The sequence below is a fragment of the Colius striatus genome, chromosome 16 (assembly GCF_028858725.1).
Source record: "Colius striatus isolate bColStr4 chromosome 16, bColStr4.1.hap1, whole genome shotgun sequence".
Taxonomy (NCBI): domain Eukaryota; kingdom Metazoa; phylum Chordata; class Aves; order Coliiformes; family Coliidae; genus Colius; species Colius striatus.
Window position 1 is genome coordinate 4495243 of NC_084774.1, and position 17308 is coordinate 4512550.

The window sequence follows — 17308 nt, forward strand, 5'->3', positions numbered from 1 at the left end:
AGCCTCAGCACAGACTCTTTTTTTTCCTCCTTTAGCTGACATTTAAGCCATTTAATGTCTCTTCAAAGCATCATTCTGGAGCAAAGCTGCTTTACTTTGTTGGACATGGAGCTCTCTGACCCTCACACGTGGCACATACATATTTTCCAGGCTCTCTCCTCCCCTTTTCCCCTGCATGGAGCATCGCCCTGGCTGGTTCTGCCTTGCTGTGCTGCCCACGGTGGTGTGTGGGATATCTCACAGCTTCACACTGGCAGTGGGTTTCAGAGATTGACAGCCCAGCCTCTTTCAGGACACACACTGGTGCTCAGAGTGCCACTCATTGCTGGGTTATCCCACCAGACACGTTGTCCCCATCTTTGTGTGCTGAAGGCTTTTTAATGGCTCTCCTTTTGCTCAGGCAGAAAAAGACCATTAGCAAAGTGGCAGGAATTAATGTTTCCAGAGAGGTTGCTTGGCACACTGTTATGGGCTGACGAGCCTGGGTTTGCTGGTGGCAGATGACTTAATTGCTTCTTTCCAAGACAGATGAGAGATGCAACCTGTGATGAAGTTCATTCTTGCTTTCACCTCTCAGTTGCACAAAAGAAGCTTTGTCAGAGCCAGTGGGTGTGTGCCCTGCCCTGTAAAAGCCCACGGCTTGGGCAGGTGAGGAGGAGCACGCTGGAGGAAGCCCATACCTGCCTGTGGATCAGTAAGAAAGAGATTGGAGAGACAGGGAAAGCTTTTGAGTGTTGAGGATCTAAAGCAGAACTTGAGAGCAGCCCTAGGTGATGACTTCTGTGCTCCCAGGAATGTAGCATCCTGCTCTCCCCACAGCTGTATTGCCCCCAGTCTCAGTAGGATGCCTCGCTCGCCTCCTCGCTGTGCTCTCACCTGCAAGCAGAGGGCCTGGCCCCGTGGGCTGTGGCAGAGCCCATCCCGGTGCTGTGCAGGATCAGATAACTGCCAGCGCCCTGCGGTCACACCGTTGGCAGGAGGGTCAGGGGAAGCCTGACAACCCAGAGCACGTTCCGGGGCCGTGTGTAACGGCAGCGCCGAGCCAACGCCGCTTCGCTTCCGCGGCAGCACCCGCGGCCCCAACGTCTGCTGCTCCCGGCCCCAGGGGCTCTCACAGGATACACAGAGCTCCTTGCTCTCCCTTGTCTTTCATTTGGAAGAGTAAGAGGAAGCAAAACAGAGCAGGGGGTAAGACAGCTCAGTCGCGACTGCCAGAGAGCCAGAGCTGTGCAGAGCTCCTCCGAGAGGAGCTTCTCTGAGGGGCTTTGCCCTTGTTTACCACCCTTTTGTCATGGGATAAATACTCTTTGGGAGCTACCAGAAGCCCCCCCTTTCACATAGGCCTGCCTTTGCTGGCACTGCGTGGCAGCTGACCCTGTGAGCATGTGCCATCTCTGCTGTGGGGAAGCTGGTGAGGACGGGAAGTTCTTGGGGTGTGCAGCAAAAGCCATGAGCTCGCTTTGCCTTTGCACCACCACCCTCTCAGTCTGGCCTTCACTTTCCTTTCGTCATCTCTCCGTCTACAAAAGGACCTATTTTTGTTATGCCCCAGAAAAGCCCGTCACCCCCTGGTTAGCAGGAACCACCTTTGATGGTCTCTTGAGCCTTATCTTTCCCTTGCATCTCAACTGACTCTGGTTTAACCTTCTCGGGCTCCCTCCTGTGCTCACCAAGGCAAGTCCAGGTGTGTGGAGCCTTTCCAGCCTCCAACCCCAGCATGCCCCAGAGCAGTTTAACTGTTAAAGTGCCTCCTGCCTTCTCTTAAAAACCTTCACAGAAGTTGTGAGGATTTGTTATGATCCTTGTGAAGCTCTGGCTGAAATTTTGGTGTATTTTTCTTTGCAAGCTGCTGCTCCATCACAGCACCTGCCTTCCCCTGCCTCGCATGTGAGGGGCAGCTCTGCTGAGTGATTTCAGTGCTTCTCACAGAATCCCAGACTGATGGGGTTGGCAGGGCCCTGCAGAGCTCACCCAGCCCCAGCCTCTGCTAAAGCAGGTTGCCCTCCATCAGGGGGCACAGGAACGTGTCCAGGTGGGTTTGGAAACCTCCTGAGAAGGAGCCTCCACACCCTCCCTGGGCAGCCTGGGCCAGGGCTCCCTCGCCTCAGCACCGAAGGACTTTCTCCTTGTGTTTAAGTGGAACTTTTTGTGTTTCTGCTTTTGTCCTTTACCCCTTGTCCTGTCACTGGAAACAACAGAAAAAAAGTGGCACCTCCTCCTCCTGACACCCACCCTTTAGGTACTTGTGTTGATGAGATCCTCCCTCAGCCTTCCCCAGGCTGAACAGCCCCAGGGCTGCAGCCTTTCCTCCTCACACACATGTTCCATCCCCTCAGCATCTTGGTGTCCCTGCACTGGCCTCTCTCCAGCAGTTCCCTGTCTCTCTGCAGCTGGGGAGCCCAGAACTAAATGTAATACTCTTACCAGGGCTGAGTAGTGGGGAAGAACCTGTTCTGCTCTGAATGCTGTTGTTTGAAATGGGTTTTATAGGCTGTGGCCTTCTCTTTGGTGCTTTGGTCCAAAAGCGACTCAGAGCTGGGTTTCTACAGATATCCCAGTGGATCAGCTTAAACTATATTTACGATGATGTACTTTTCACCTCTAAAATTCAGGGTTTAGGCTGAGTTGGGGCCCCAAGCACACAGCTGCTCTTCAGACAGGGCTCTAGATTGCACAGCGGCAGCGTCGGGATGTCAACAATTTATTCTAGTCCCTTGCTGAGTTCCCAAACTCGCAGCCCTTTGCTCTGTTTCAACACACTCTCACTGCTTATGGGAGGTGAAGTTGCAGTTGGGACTAGGTTGGGACAAACAAACACATTTGTGAAATTGCCTGTGAAGCCCCAGGGAGCTGCAGCGGGTGGCACCGAGGCAGGGGGCTGTCAGGTGGCTCCTCGGGGTGAGCTGGAGGCACCTGAGCTGTGGTGTCTGCCAGTGGGAACCCAGCTGCAATGAGTACTGGTGATTTATTGTAAACCAGGGGCTGGGAAGGATCCTTGGATCATCTGGTGTAATTTTTGGCCTGATGCAGACCAGACAACGTTGCTTGGTGGGTCTGGCTGAGGGCTGTAAACTCTGAGCTAAAGCACATTTAATTCCTTGGGCTGAGTGTCCAGCAGGACTCGGTTGGCTGCAGAGACAGCCTGACCCCACGTCCTCCCCAGCTGCCTCCAGTGCAGGTGTGTGTGCTCTGCTGAGCCCTTGTGCTGCCCTGTTTGGTGGCCTTGGCTGGGCATGTGGTGCTTAGGTGCTGGCACCCACAGAGCATCCCCGTGGGCTCAGGAGGAGGTCAAGCAGAAGGCAGACACGTTGCCTGGGACCAGCCCCGTAGCTGTGTTCTCCCTGGCACGGCCTGTGGGCTCTGCTCTGGCTGTAGCCCGCTCTGTGCTTGTTGCCCTGTTTGCTGGTGGCTGTTAGCCAGCAGCAGCAGGCTCTTGGGTTGGAAGATGGTGCTCTTAAGCACCAGACAGCAGGCACGTGCCCATCTGACGCTCGGTAACGCTTCTGTCTCCCGTTTGCAGTGCCCAACGGAATAAATCACTCCCCACCGACGCTGAACGGGGCACCGTCCCCACCCCAGAGGTTCAGCAACGGCCCTTCCTCCTCCTCCTCCTCCTCCCTGACGAACCAGCAGCTCCCAGCCACGTGTGGGGCTCGGCAGCTCAGCAAGCTGAAGCGCTTCCTCACCACCCTGCAGCAGTTTGGCAACGACATTTCTCCAGAGATCGGGGAGAAGGTCCGGACGCTCGTCCTGGCGCTGGTGGTAAGAGCCACGCACCGGCCAGCCCCACAGCCCACGGCTGCCCACGGGCACAGGGGCACCTGTGTGTGTGTGCCAGCAGAGCTGTTGACTGAGTGAGGCTCTGTCACTTTTGGCTTTCTGGTGAATTTGCTGGCTTGTTGGGTTTTCTCTCATCTCTGCTGGGTTTCAGAAGTTGCCTGTCCTGCAGCTTTGGCACGAGCCTGCTGCAGCTGGGCTGTGGAGAGCTTGGAAGGATCTGGACTGAGCTTTTCTGTAAAGGCCATGGGTCTGGTGCCATGGGTTCGCTGGAAGCCGTGGGCTATGTTGAGCTCCTGTATTTCCCCTCTGAAAGGAAACTTGGCACACAGTTCACACAAGCACTGGAGCTAGGGAAGGGACTGGAGCACAAGGGTGCTGGGGAGCAGCTGAGGGAATGGGGGTGTTCAGCCTGGAGAAGAGGAGGCTGAGGGGAGACAGGAGCACTCTGCAGCATCCTGACGGAAGGATACTCTTCTCACAAGTAATGAGTGACAGGACAAGAGGAAATGGCCTCAAGTTGCCCCAGGGGAGGTTGAGGCTGGAGCTGAGGCAGAACTGTTTCCCTGAGAGGGGTGTCAGCCCCTGTGCCAGGCTGCCCAGGGAGCTGGGGCAGTGCCCAGCCCTGGAGGGATCCCAAAGGCGTGGAGCTGAGGTGCTGAGGGCCAGGGGTTAGTGGTGGGCTGAGCAGGGTGAGGGGAGGGTTGGGACTGCAACAGCTTCCAGGGCTTTTCCAACCTAAACAATTTAATGATTCTGTGGTTCTAAGTGTTGTCTTGCTTGTGCAGATCTATGATTGCTGGACCTGACCATGGCTCCCTTTGCCTCTGATCTGCTTCCATACAAAGAGATGCCAGTTCCAGCCACTGCCCTGTTAGTGCTGCTCTGACTTCTGTGCCCCAGCTCGCTGCTGCGTTACTCTGGGAGGCAGCTGGTGTCATGGCTCAGCAGCGGGGCCACTCAGGGCTGTGGCCTGGCAGTGGCAGGGACAGGCTCCAGAGAGCTGAATGGTAGCACTTCTCTGCTCTTGGGTGCACAGAGAATATCATGACACTTCAAATATTTCATTTATGATACACAGTGATGTGTTTAATGGGGTTTTTCCCTCTTTATGGGCCGCTGCTGCGTGTCTGTAACAAGGGCAGTAGCACAGCAAGGCTGCCTGCTGCCAGGGCCTGCAGAGGATGGGGGTTGCTGCTCTTGCAGAACAGGAGCTCTGGGCATCTGGTGTGCTGCTGCTTTGCTGATTGCACAGTCATGGGCTCAGCCCAGCTGCAGCTGAGCACCAGGCAGCTGCCTGCTCACTGCCCTCTGCAGTGGGATGGGCAGAGGAATCAGGGGGAAGAGAAGTAAAACTCAAGGGCTGAGAGAAGAGCAGTTTGGTGACTAATATGAAATAAAATAGAATCATAGTATGTTATAATAATAATTGTTGTGAAAAGGAATGTAACAAAAAGAGAGAGAAATCAAAGCCAAGGGGAAGAAAAAAAGAAAGTAAACAAGTGGTGCCAAGGCAGTTGCTGCCCATCCACTGACTGATGCCCCAGCAGTTATCCCCCTCCCCAAACAACTCCCCCCGGTTTCTGTAGTGGTGTGGACTATCCCTGTGACTAGCTGGGGTCAGCTCTCCTGGCCAGGCTTCCTCCCAGCTCCTTGTGCCCCTCCACGCTGGCAGAGCACAGGAAAGTGACAAGCCCTTCCCTTAGGATGAGCACTACTGAGCATCAACTCAAACATCAGTGTGTTATCAACGTTACTCACTCTAAATCCAAACCACAGCCCTGCAGCAGCTACGAGGGAGGAAACCTGGACACATATTTGCCCACATTACCAAGGGCATGGACACTGCTTGTGGCAGTCTGCAGGTGCAGCTACAGGGAGAGGCTTTGTAAATAACTTGTGTGCATCCTCTGCCCTGGGATTTGTGAGAGCTGGGCTTGGTGGCAGCGTGAGTCACAGACAGTGTATGTGCCCTCATGCAGCTATGGACAGCTGAAAACACCCTTCAAGAACCAAATGAATAGGTCTGGCTGAGGAACTGTCACTAATATTTGCAGATACACAGACTGAGTGGTAGGAAGGCTGCACAGGCGCTTACCCTGGAGCACACTCGGGGCTGCCTGCCTTGCTGTGGCACCCAGCACTGTGCCCACGCTGGTCTCTGCCTTTTGGCAGGTGTCTTTGGAGGCTCAGCATCCTGCAAAGGCAGCTGGGCTGCAGGCAGGCTGGAGGATTTCTGCTGCCAAGGCTGGCGTGGGCAGAGTAAATGTGGGTCTGTCCATGGCCTCAGGGGCGTTCACAGGGCTCAAGCATGGGATGCAGAGGCTGCTGCTGCAGGAAGGCACATCTGCTTCCATGTGTGTGGGGTAGTACCTGAGCTTCCCCTTTTGGAAAGGAAATGATAAGCTGTCCAGGTTCTTCTGACTGTCCTTCTCACCACTGGCTGCAGAGATGAGCTTTGTGTGTGCAGGTTGTCACACGCTGCCTGTCCCAGGCAGCCCCCAGCCCAAACAGCCACGGGGGCTGCAGGTGGGCCAGGGCAGGATATGGCAGCAGGGTGAGCAGCAGCTGGCAGCCACCTCTTGGATGGATGGATGGGTAGGTTAGAGGAGGTGAGCTGAGAGGGAGGAAAGAGGAGAGGAAGGCGTGGAGCTGTGAGCAGCTGGGATGGCCGTCTGGCTCCCCACAGCCTGCCCCAAGCCACCTGGCCAGGGTGCAGGAGATGCCAGCTGGGTCCTGCTGCCAGCCCGGAGCTGGTCGCTGCCTCCTGGGCCCAGAGCTGGGAGGATGCTGGGCCAGGCAGTGCTCGAGCTGGGAGGGTGCTGGGCCAGGCAGTGCTCGAGCTGGGAGGGTGCTGAGCCAGGCAGTGCTCAAGCTGGGAGGGTGTTGGGCCAGGCAGTGCTCGCCCTCACCCAGTGCAGCATTTCTGTTCCATTAGCCTGAGTCTTTCTGGCTGCATTAGGCAGGATCAGATGCAAATATTGTTAGTCCTGTAGTGGCAGATGCAGTCTCTTTTCCAGTTCTGTTCATTTGGAGCCGTTTCCCATGTGCCTGAAAACAGGAGCAAATTGTCATTGCATTTCCTCATTTCTCTTCCCAGAACTCGACAGTGACAATCGAGGAATTTCACTGCAAGCTGCAAGAGGCGACCAACTTCCCCCTCCGGCCGTTTGTGATCCCCTTCCTGAAGGTGACAGGGAGCTGGGGGGTTGCTGAGGCCCCATGTGCCACTGGCAGTGTGTCATTGCTGGGGAAGCTCTCGTTTCCAGCACCAGGGCAGATCTGTTGAAATCCAGGACAGACTGCACAGACCACGGCGGTGTCTGGGTGGGACTGGCTTGTGGAGAGCCAACGTTATAATGAGTGCCACATATGTCTGCCTGGATGTTAGGCAGAGAGGCAAAGTGAGCTCTGTGCAGCAGCTTCTGATCCTATAATGCTCTTTGCAAATGTTCAGATGCAGAGAATCTGAAGTGCTGGCCCAGGGAACATGCCTGGGGCGGGCGGATGCTGGAAGCACTGAGCGCTTCTCATGGCTCTTGGGTTTGGGGTGTGCTGACACCAGCTCATCCTCAGCTCCTGAGGAAATACAGGAGACTCCAGAGTAAGGGGGGCACAGGCTGTAGGTGTGAGTGCTCTGAGGGGCTCTGTGTGCAGAGCAAACCCTCTGAGCAGCCTGTGTGAAGCAGGGCTGGGTGTGTTTCAGGCCAACCTGCCGCTACTGCAGAGGGAGCTGCTGCACTGCGCCCGTGCTGCCAAGCAGACGCCCTCCCAGTACCTGGCACAGCACGAGCACATCCTGCTGAACACAAACACCTCCCCCACGGACTCCTCCGAGCTGCTCATCGAGGTCAATGGGAACGGGAAGAGGCACAGCCCAGACAGGTACAAGCAGCTTTGCTGCCTCAGCCAGGTTCTTTATAAATAGAGTCATAAAATCATTACAGCTGGAAAAGACCCCCAAGATCATCGAGTCCAACCACCAACCCAGCACTGCCAGGCCCTTCACTAAACTAAGTCATGGCCCTCAGCACCTCAGCTATGGGTCTTTTAAATAGCTCCAGGGCTGGGCGCTCCCCCAGCTCACTGGGCAGCCTGGCACAGGGGCTGACACCCCTCTCAGGGAAACAGTTCTGCCTCAGCTCCAAGCTCAACCTCCCGTGGCGCAACTTGAGGCTGTTTCCCCTTGTCCTGTCAGTTATTACTGAGGAGCAGAGAACAAGGCCCAGCTCACTGCAGCCTCCTGTCAGGGACTGTCAGAGAGTGCTCCTGTCTGCCCTCAGCCTCCTCTGCCTCTGCCCCCCACTAAAATCACTGCTGCCCAGACTCTGCATCCTTCCTTTCTGAGTGCTGAGTGCCTGTCTGTGCTGGTGTGGTTGCAGGAGGGAAGACAGCAGCTTTGAGAGGGAGCCGCTGCCCACAGAGCCTCCGGCCAAGAGGGTTTGCACCATCAGCCCCGCTCCCCGGCACAGCCCTGCCCTGACCATCCCCCTGATGAACCCCGGCGGGCAGTTCCACCCCACCCCCCCGCCCCTCCAGCACTACACCCTGGAAGATATTGCCAGCTCCCACCTCTACAGGGACCCCAGCAAGATGCTGGAACACAGAGAGATCCGGGACAGGCACGGCAGCCTCGGTGAGAAAGCCTTTCAGTCGTGGGAGCTGCGAGGGCCGGCGCTTGGGCTCGTCTTGGCCACCCAAAGCCAGGCTTGGCCTCAGGGAATTCAGAGCTAAAAACCCTAACCATGGGAGGTTAAAAATGGGAAGCTGGAGAGTTTGTATTTCGCTGTATACATGTAAAGGCTGGAGCCACCATGGATGAGGAGGAGGGAGCCGGGGGGCGAGGGGAGTGGAGCCAAGAAGGGAAGGCAGGGAAATGGAAAGTCTCTTTTCCGAGGTGGCTAAAGCAGGAGAGCAGAGCCTGACCCCCAGCCCGTCCTCCCTGCTCTGTGAATCAGAGCTGTGACCTCCCGTGGGTCTCTGACAGGGAACCAGCTCCCCAGGCAGCTCAGGCCCAGAGCCCTCAGTGAGACAGCCAAGGGCTAAAGCACCCGCGTGGAATTGTCCCTGTAGAGCCCCCTCCTTCAGACGAGTTCTCAAATCCCAGCTGTGTGTAGCTGGATGTGGAGCTTCGTCACCACTTCAGGGCCACCTCCTGAGCACCTGCAGCCCATCTGACGGCTCCTGTGGCTCATTGCAGGCCTGAACGGGGGGTACCAGGACGAGCTGGTGGACCATCGCTTGACCGAGAGGGAGTGGGCAGACGAGTGGAAGCACCTGGATCACGTAAGGCACAGCAGGAGGGGTGGGAGGCTCTGGGACATGATGTCCCCCTGGTCCACCTGCTCCACTTTGGCATTTCCTTGCTGTGGGTATCGTCACCAGGCAGCTCCTGCAGAGGACGAAACCGCCACAGGAAGGTGGATAGTGGGGAGGGCAGATAGGAGCAGGAGCCCTTTCCTGGCAGGTTTCCTCTGTCAGCAGAAGCCACAATGACTGTGGACAAAGTGTCTGGAGCTGGGACAGTTCTGCCGAGCGTGGCACACGCTGCCCTGACTGGCTGAGCAGCCAAACCAGCTTTAACTTTGATATTAGTTTGACAGTTAACGAGGCAAAGGTCTCGCTCCCAAGGCTCCAATGCTTTGAAGCTGCTCAGTCGCAGGGTTTGTAGCCCAAACAGGCCCGTGTTGCCACCACAAGGTTCCCTCCCTCAGCTGCTTCTCCCACCCACCCTGCAGCCTCGATTCCCACCCGCTGCGAGGTGACCCGAGGGGAGAGCCTGACAGCACCTTCCCGCCCGCAGGCCCTCAACTGCATCATGGAGATGGTGGAGAAGACGCGGCGGTCCATGGCGGTGCTGCGGCGCTGCCAGGAGGCTGACCGCGAGGAGCTCAACTACTGGAAGCGGCGCTGGAGCGAGGCGGCCGAGCCGCGCAAGGCCGGCAGTGAGCTGCTGCCCCGGCAGCACAGCCCCGGCAGCAGCGACTCGCTGGGCAGCGGTGAGGGGCTCGCTGGGCACGGGGGGTGGCACGTTGAGCTGGGCAACAACTGTGTCCCTGAGAGGGGTGTCAGCCCCTGTGCCAGGCTGCCCAGGGAGCTGGGGGAGTGCCCAGCCCTGGAGGGATCCCAGAGCCATGGGGCTGAGGTGCTGAGGGCTGTGGGTCAGTGGTGGGCTGGGCAGGGTGAAATAGGGCTGGGACACAATGATCTTAAAGGGCTTTTCCACTCAAAAGGATTCTCTGGTAACATATTCACATTGTAATCTCAAGGAAGCCGTCAGCAGTGTGTAGCTGCTGTCAGAGCTTTGAGGACATCCCAGTCATTAGGCACGTGGAGGCTCCTGGAAGCAGCTGCTGCTGTGTGAAGGCAGCTTTGGGCAGCAGCAGCTCCTGCTGGCACCAGGACAGGAGCATTTACAAATATCTCACTGGTGGGTGTCAGGCGGCTGGGACATCCCTTTTCTCGATGGTATCTAGCAGATGGACAAGGGGTGATGGGATGAAGCTGGAACACAAAAAGTTGCATTTAAACATAAGAAGAAACTGTTTCAGTGTGAGGTGAGGGAGCCCTGGCACAGGCTGCCCAGGGAGGCTGTGGAGGCTCCTTCCTCAGGGGTCTTCAAGACCCACCTGAACACATTCCTGTGTGACCTGATCTAGGTGAACCTGCTTTCTGCAGGGGATTTGGACCAGATGATCTCTAAAAGTCCCTTCCAACCTCTACTGTTCTGTGATTTCCTCACCTCAGCTTGTGCAGCACCTGCAGCTCAGTGATAAGTTCATTTAGGGGAGAAAAGTCAGGAGACACAGTTGGTTGGGACCTTCCCTCTCCCCCCACCAGCCTGTCCCACCTAAAGGACTTTAAATGTCACGGTCTGCTCGTTCTAAAAACACCACAGCTTGCAGGAAGCACAAGAGCTCCTACCTGCAGTTGGAGCTGTTGATTCTATTACTGTATCATGAGCCAACTTACTAAACTTCACTGAGGCTGACTTTTTTTCCCTCCAGCATGCAGGGGGTTGACCCTATGAGGAGAAAAACCCAAAGTCCAAAATGCTCACTTTATTCATTTGGATGCAATTCTAATTTCCATCCAAAAAGAAGCATGCTGCAAGTCAAATGCTGGGAAAATACCCTGAACCTCATCATTTCATAGTGACAATGGCTGTTTGCTAACAAAAAGCATAAATGTCAAACAAAAACCCCTCAATTTGACTTGTTGGTATCCAAAATAAAAGAGGGAATCCTGGAGGGACCCAGGTACCTGTGGCCATGTGGGATGGCCTGAGGAGCACAGACAGCTTCCAGCCTGCCTGTATTTAACTCAATCATGACTAAAGCATATTTAAAAAGATTATATAAATGGGGAAGGGGTTTAATACATTTGGAACAATGTTGATTGTGTCTCAGATCATGGGACCTGGGGTTGGTTTCAGGCTGTTACTGTTGTATTTAAACTCCAGGCAGCATCCACAGGCACAGACTGCTCAGAGCCCCACTGCCAGCCTCAGGGCTCAGCCTTTGCCACCCATCTTTTTGCTTTGGCCCTTCAGAAAGTTACTCTGAGGACTTAAAAAAGGGGGTTGCAGAGAGAACAGAGGGTGAGGCTTCTGGAAAGCTGCTTCCCTGGGTGACTACAGCCTGTGCTGGGTCAGAGAGTCCCAGAATGGTGGGGGTTGGAAGGGCCCTGCAGAGCTCCTCCAGCCCAGCCCCCTGCTAAAGCAGGTTCCCCTGGCTCAGGGGGCACAGGAACGTGTCCAGGTGGGGTTGGAAACCTCCTGAGAAGGAGCCTCCACACCCTCCCTGGGCAGCCTGAGCCAGGGCTCCCTCACCTCAGCACCAAAGGACTTTCTCCTTGTGTTTAAGTGGAACTTTTTGCGTTCCAGCTTGTGCCTGTTACCCCTTGTCCTGTCACTGGCCACCAGAGGAAAAAGTGTCACCTTATCCTCTCAACACCCACCCTTTAGGTATTTCTCAGCATTGATAAGGTCCAGGCTGAGCGGCCCCAGGGCCCACAGCCTTTCCTCCTCACACACGTTCCATCCCCTCAGCAGCTTGGTGTCCCTGCACTGGCCTCTCTCCAGCAGTTCCCTGTCCCTCTTGAGCTGAGGAGCCCAGAACTGGACACAGGACTGCAGATGAGGCCTCACCAGGGCAGAGGAGAGGGGGAGCAGAACCTCCTTGGGGTCCTTGCATGACCATCCCCTTCTGTCACGGAGGCTCTTGGCCAGTATGGGGGTGCTGGGGGATGACAGAGCTCTGGCTGTAGGAGATCTGGAGGAACATTGTGTCTGTCAGTTGGAGCCTTTGCGTTGTCATTGGGAGGGGAAGGTGCTGTCTGTCACGTAAACTTCTGGTCCCATGGATCGATGCTCAGAATTGCTGGACTGTGATGGCACGTGTTTGTGAGCATTGCCTGTTGCTGTAGAGTACCAGGAGATGGAAATGGGTTATACACTGCCATAAATTATGCAAGGCACTCATTAAATGTTGTAATTTGTCATCCCAGTGTTTGATGAATGGCTTTAACCATAGGAAGCCTCTGCTTTGAGGTTTAATTGATGAGTTGTGCCCTGCCCCAGGACATGCTGCCAGGTGCCTCTGCAGAGCTGGGTGAGATGAGGCTTTGCCAACCTTTCCCCATGTCCCTTACCCAACAGATTCCTTGCGGGAGTTCAGCAGCAGGTCAGGAACGGGCTACGTCACTGAGGAGATCTGGAAGAAAGCTGGTAAGTGCTGGAGACCTCGGTGAGGGGCTCTGCCACCTCACCTGGGGTAAAGGCAGATGACCCCAGCTGCACATTGCCTCCCACTGCCCCAGCCTGGGCTTTCCCAAGGGCCCTTCTGCCCCGTGGGCAGGGCAGCCCGTGGGGCTGGGCCTGGCCCCGCTGTCCCTTCCCCGCTGCCCAGGGCTGTCCCGGCTGCAGCCCCTCAGAGACGGGGTGGGTGAAGCCGCTGTTTCCTTCCAGAAGAAGCTGTGAACGAGGTGAAGCGACAGGCCATGTCCGAGGTGCAGAAGGCGGTGGCGGAGGCGGAGCAGAAGGCGTTTGAGATGATCGCGTCGGAGCGGGCGCGCATGGAGCAGACCATCGCCGACGCCAAGCGCCAGGCCACCGAGGACGCCTTCCTGGTCATCAACGAGCAGGAGGAGTCCACAGAGGTGAGGGGCTGGGCAAGTGCAGGGAGGGGACACCCAAAGACTTACAAAGACTCCCAAGGTCTCCATGTCCTGCCTGCAGCAGCTCTGAGCCTGCAGGTGCCCCATCCCTTTCCCCTTTTAAAAGGCTCTGTGCAATCCACAGCTCAACAGAAACATCCCCAGAAACCCTTTTGCCTTTGATGTCACTAGCAGGGGAATCAGTCTGAGTTACTGGAGCTTGTAACACCCAAGGAGACATTTGCACATTGGAAAAGAAGGGATGAGTCTTAGTTTATCAGAGACACTGTGATTCTACTCTAGCTGGTCCTGCTCTGGCAGGGGAGTTGGCCTTGGATCATCTTTCTAGGTCTCTTCCAGCCCTTCAGATTCTGTGATCTGTGAATGGGTGGCCCTTGGAGAATTTCTTCCACTCCTCAGTCCTTAATTACCTTCACTGCTCCTTAACTGGCAGCTCACTTCGTTGAGCTTCGGAGATCCCAGCTGGGCTGGGAAGGGGAACTGCGTGGGCAATTCCTCCACTATCGTGGCTTGGCCACAGCTGCTCTGCTGCTGGGTTTGTTTTCTCTGCACAAGTGCAAGGGCAGAGGCTTTGCCTGTGTTTCTACCAGGCAGAAAGCTGCTGGGAGTGTGGAGCTGTGCCCGCTGGGGCCGTGCAGCAGCCAGTCCCTTCTCCTGCTCCCTGGGGTCTGGGCTTACCCCAGGCACATCCCCACGCACAGCAGGAGCCTCTCAGGGCTATTGGAGAAGTGTGTCTGTGCTGCCACTGCCCAAGTAAATCACTGAGGGCTGAATGCACACAGGATGGGATGAGTGGAGCTGCTCAGGGAGCTGGGGTTGAAATGAGAGCAGTGGTGGTTTCCCCATGGAGGGATACCAGAGGAGTGTCCTCCCACTCGGCTGCCCCAGGGAGCAGCACAGGGCCACAGGCACAGCCAGCATCCCCCTGCAACCCCCAGAACCTGTCACTGCTCTGCCCTGGAACCCTTGAGATAGTTTTAAATCACCACTCAGAGTGCAAACAGCTGGAAAGCAATGACCCAGTTTTCCAGGTTTCCCCAGGCTTCAGTGGGGTTTGGTTTGGTCCCAAGGAGCCTCAGGGACATGTGAGCCCTTGGAGCTGCTCCCTCCCAACCTCTTCTGCACCTCGCTGCCAGCCTGGAGCAAGAGGCTCCTGCACAGGCCCCAGGGGCAGGAATCCCACTGCCCTTCCCCCAGCAGGGCTGTCTGCTCCAGGCCAACCTCTCCCTCTGCCCAGCTTCCACAGTTTCTTGCTTGTGGCCAGCAAAAGGTGCCCTGGGGGCAGGGTTAGTGGCCCACAGGCTCTGGCAGAGGCTGCCTTTCCACAGCTGAACTTGCCCTCCCCACTCTGGAACGGCCAAAGTGTCCAGTGCAGCTGTGGGGGGACTGAACCCACCCACTGCCCTCCTCAGAGCAGCTGCGGCCACAGCTCCCAGCGCTGGCCCCGTGCCACGCAATGGCAGGCCTGAGCCCACAATGGCAGCCCTGAGCCCTTGGCCTGGCCCTGAGCCCACAATGGCAGCCCTGAGCCCTTGGCCTGGCCCTGAGCCCACAATGGCAGCGCTGAGCCCACCAGCTGACACCTCTCCTGGCAGCCAGAGGGGCTTTGCTCTGCTTCCAGATTGCAGCTCGGGCTCTGGCAGTGCTTCCACCTGGCTGGGAGGCTCTCAAATGAGCTTTTCCTTTTCTAAATTAGCCCTCTCCGACCTCTTGTGCAGCCAGGCAGGGTGCAGAGCAAATGGTGCCTGTGCAGCACAGCGTAATCCCTGTGGAGAGCACTTGGCTGGGAGCGAGACCAAAATAGAGCCGCTTCAAACAGGAAATGAAAGGAGCGAATGGCAGCATCTGCAGCGTGGTTTTCAGGCCTTGCCTGCTGCCTCCTCCACGCTTTTGGGTGGATGCAGGGGAGAGGATGTGACCGGTGCAGCTGGTGGGTGGTTTGGGGCCAGGAGGAACAGGGGTTAACCCCCCCGGCAAAGGGCTGGGACCCCGCAGCAATTAATGGATGGCCGGTTTTCGTGTTACCAAATCTAGGCCAGAGCGGACGGGACAAACAGTCCCCTGGAGCTGCTGAGTCAGCAGCTGTGGGGAACTGAACCGGGCCCTTTGGTGTTGCAGAGCTGCTGGAACTGCGGCCGCAAAGCCAGCGAGACGTGCAGCGGCTGCAACATCGCGCGCTACTGCGGCTCCTTCTGCCAGCACAAGGACTGGGAGCGGCACCACCGCATCTGCGGCCAGGGCCTGCACGGCCCGAGCAAGCCCCTGCCGCTGCCCACGGGCCGGGCCGCAGCCGCCAAGGGCCTGGACGGCGTGGCCAGCCCGGCCCTGGACAAGACCTCGGCCGCCACCTCGCGCTCCTCCACCCCGGCCTCCGTGACGGCAATAGACACGAACGGGCTCTAAAGGGCAAGTTTGGGTTCACTCCCTTTGATTGCGTTTCCGTGGGGGGTTCGTTAGTGGAGCTGAAGAAGAAACCCCCCCTCAGCAACTCGTATCACTCGACACGTGGGACACGTGGCGCCGTCCCCTCGCAGCGCCGGCGCTTGGCTTTGCCGTCTCATCCTGCCTTTTCCTTCCTGGCTCACAAGGGACTGGGGTGAGCCCTGCCCGCTGCACCCCCTGTACCTGTCCCTCCCACCACGAGGACCCCGAGGGCTGTGGGCATTGGCGTGGGGGCGCTGGACTCAGTAGAGAGCAGGAGGTGCTGAGCGTGTGCTGGTGAAGGAGCCTCGTCCTCATGGGTTAAATGTGCTCAAGCTCCTTCCCCGAGGTGTCTGAGCCATCTCCTCCCTCAGCTGCCTTTCTTCCAGGACGTGCATCTGGTTTCTGCTGCAGCTCTGGGGTGTCTGTGCTGGCCGGGGGTTGCTGTGGACACACCAGAGCCGATTTCCCAGCAGGAGCGTGTCATCCTCTGGTGCAGCAGTGAAAGCTGAGCCCTCCCTCTGCTCCTGCCTGCAGAGAGGAGGAGAGAGTTCCTCTGCTCTTAACCAAACGTTTGTACCAGGGTGGAACATGAGGTGCAGGGGCAGAGCCTGGTTTGAGTCCCGTCCTGGGACGGGCAGACAGTTGTGTGTCACCCTGGAGGCAGCAGCACTGTTCTGTGTTGTGCAGAAAGTGGGGCTATCCACTGCCTGGAAGGTGTTGGTCTGAGTTCCTGACGTTGTTTTTAAGCACAGAGATCCTCACACGACTGCCACGGATTGGTTACAGGCTATTCTCTGCCCAACAGAGTGAAATAAGTGAAGGGCTTGGTGTCTTACATGGGTTCTTACCTGCAGCCCTGGGAGCTCTGGACGTGCTGCTCTCTGGAGCTGCCTGAGGCTGTGCAGCCACTGCCCTCCATCCTGCCTTCAGACACCATCCTGAAGCTGTGAGCTGAGGGAGCCCAGGGCTGAGGGGGCTGTGGCCTGAGGGAGCTCTGGACAGAGGGGGCTCTGGGCTGAAGAAGCCATGGGCTGAGGGAGCTGTGAACTGAGGGGGCTCTGGGCTGGGGGAGCTTGGGGTTGAGGGAGCTCTGGGCAGAGGGGGCCGTGGGCTGAGGGGGCTCTGTGCAGAGGGAGTCTGAGGGGGTGGCCAGGGGACAGCCAGTGCTGGGAGAGCCCCTGCTGTGGTGTGGCAGGAGAGATTCAGGGCAGCACAAACCTAGACACCAACTGCAGAGGTGCTGAGCCAGGGCTGCGAGGGGCAGCGGCTGCCGGGGAGGAGGGGCCGGCGCCGGGAGAAACGGCTTGTAAATAGGTTTGTCTTCCGTCATTCTCATGCAACGGCGGCTGTGTGTTCCCGTTAACCCGGGCAGAGGAACGAAAGGCTAACGGTCACGGTCACAGCTATGGCTGCTTTTCTTTGTTGTCTGCCCACGGACTGGTGAGGGTGCGGTGGGGCTGGGGCTGGCAGCGGGATGGGCTGGCAGCGGGATGGGGCTGGCAGTGGGATGGGGCTGGCGGTGGGGCTGGCGGTGGGATGGGGCTGGCGGTGGGGCTGGCAGTGAGATGGGGCTGGCAGTGGAGCTGGCAGTGAGATGGGCTGGCAGTGGAGCTGGCAGTGAGATGGGGCTGGCAGTGGAGCTGGCAGTGGGGCAGGCAGTGAGATGGGGCTGGCAGTGGGGCTGGCAGTGGGATGGGGCTGGCAGTGGGGCTGGCAGTGAGATGGGCTGGCAGTGAGATGGGGCAGGCAGTGGGATGGGGCTGGCAGTGGGGCTGGCAGTGAGATGGGGCTGGCAGTGGAGCTGGCAGTGAGATGGGCTGGCAGTGGGGCTGGCAGTGAGATGGGGCAGGCAGTGGGATGGGGCTGGCAGTGGGGCTGGCAGTGAGATGGGGCAGGCAGTGGGATGGGCTGGCAGTGGGGCTGGCAGTGG

The 17308-nt window shown here is 57.5% G+C and overlaps 1 protein-coding gene across 3 annotated transcripts in view; it reads left to right on the forward strand.

Moving 5' to 3' along the window:
- Window positions 1-15456, forward strand: part of CBFA2T2 (CBFA2/RUNX1 partner transcriptional co-repressor 2) — a 64661-nt gene extending 49205 nt beyond the window's left edge. For 2 of the 3 annotated variants that reach the window (XM_062008876.1, XM_062008878.1), the window contains exons 3-11: window positions 3521-3762; window positions 6878-6967; window positions 7484-7662; window positions 8160-8413; window positions 8978-9063; window positions 9581-9776; window positions 12437-12505; window positions 12746-12936; window positions 15073-15456. In XM_062008876.1, the coding sequence (XP_061864860.1) occupies window positions 3521-3762; window positions 6878-6967; window positions 7484-7662; window positions 8160-8413; window positions 8978-9063; window positions 9581-9776; window positions 12437-12505; window positions 12746-12936; window positions 15073-15357 (1592 nt within the window). In that variant the 3' untranslated portion in view covers window positions 15358-15456. The remainder of the gene's footprint in view (window positions 1-3520; window positions 3763-6877; window positions 6968-7483; window positions 7663-8159; window positions 8414-8977; window positions 9064-9580; window positions 9777-12436; window positions 12506-12745; window positions 12937-15072) is intronic. The other variant, XM_062008877.1, reaches the window with a different exon arrangement.
- Window positions 15457-17308: the final 1852 nt, after the last annotated feature.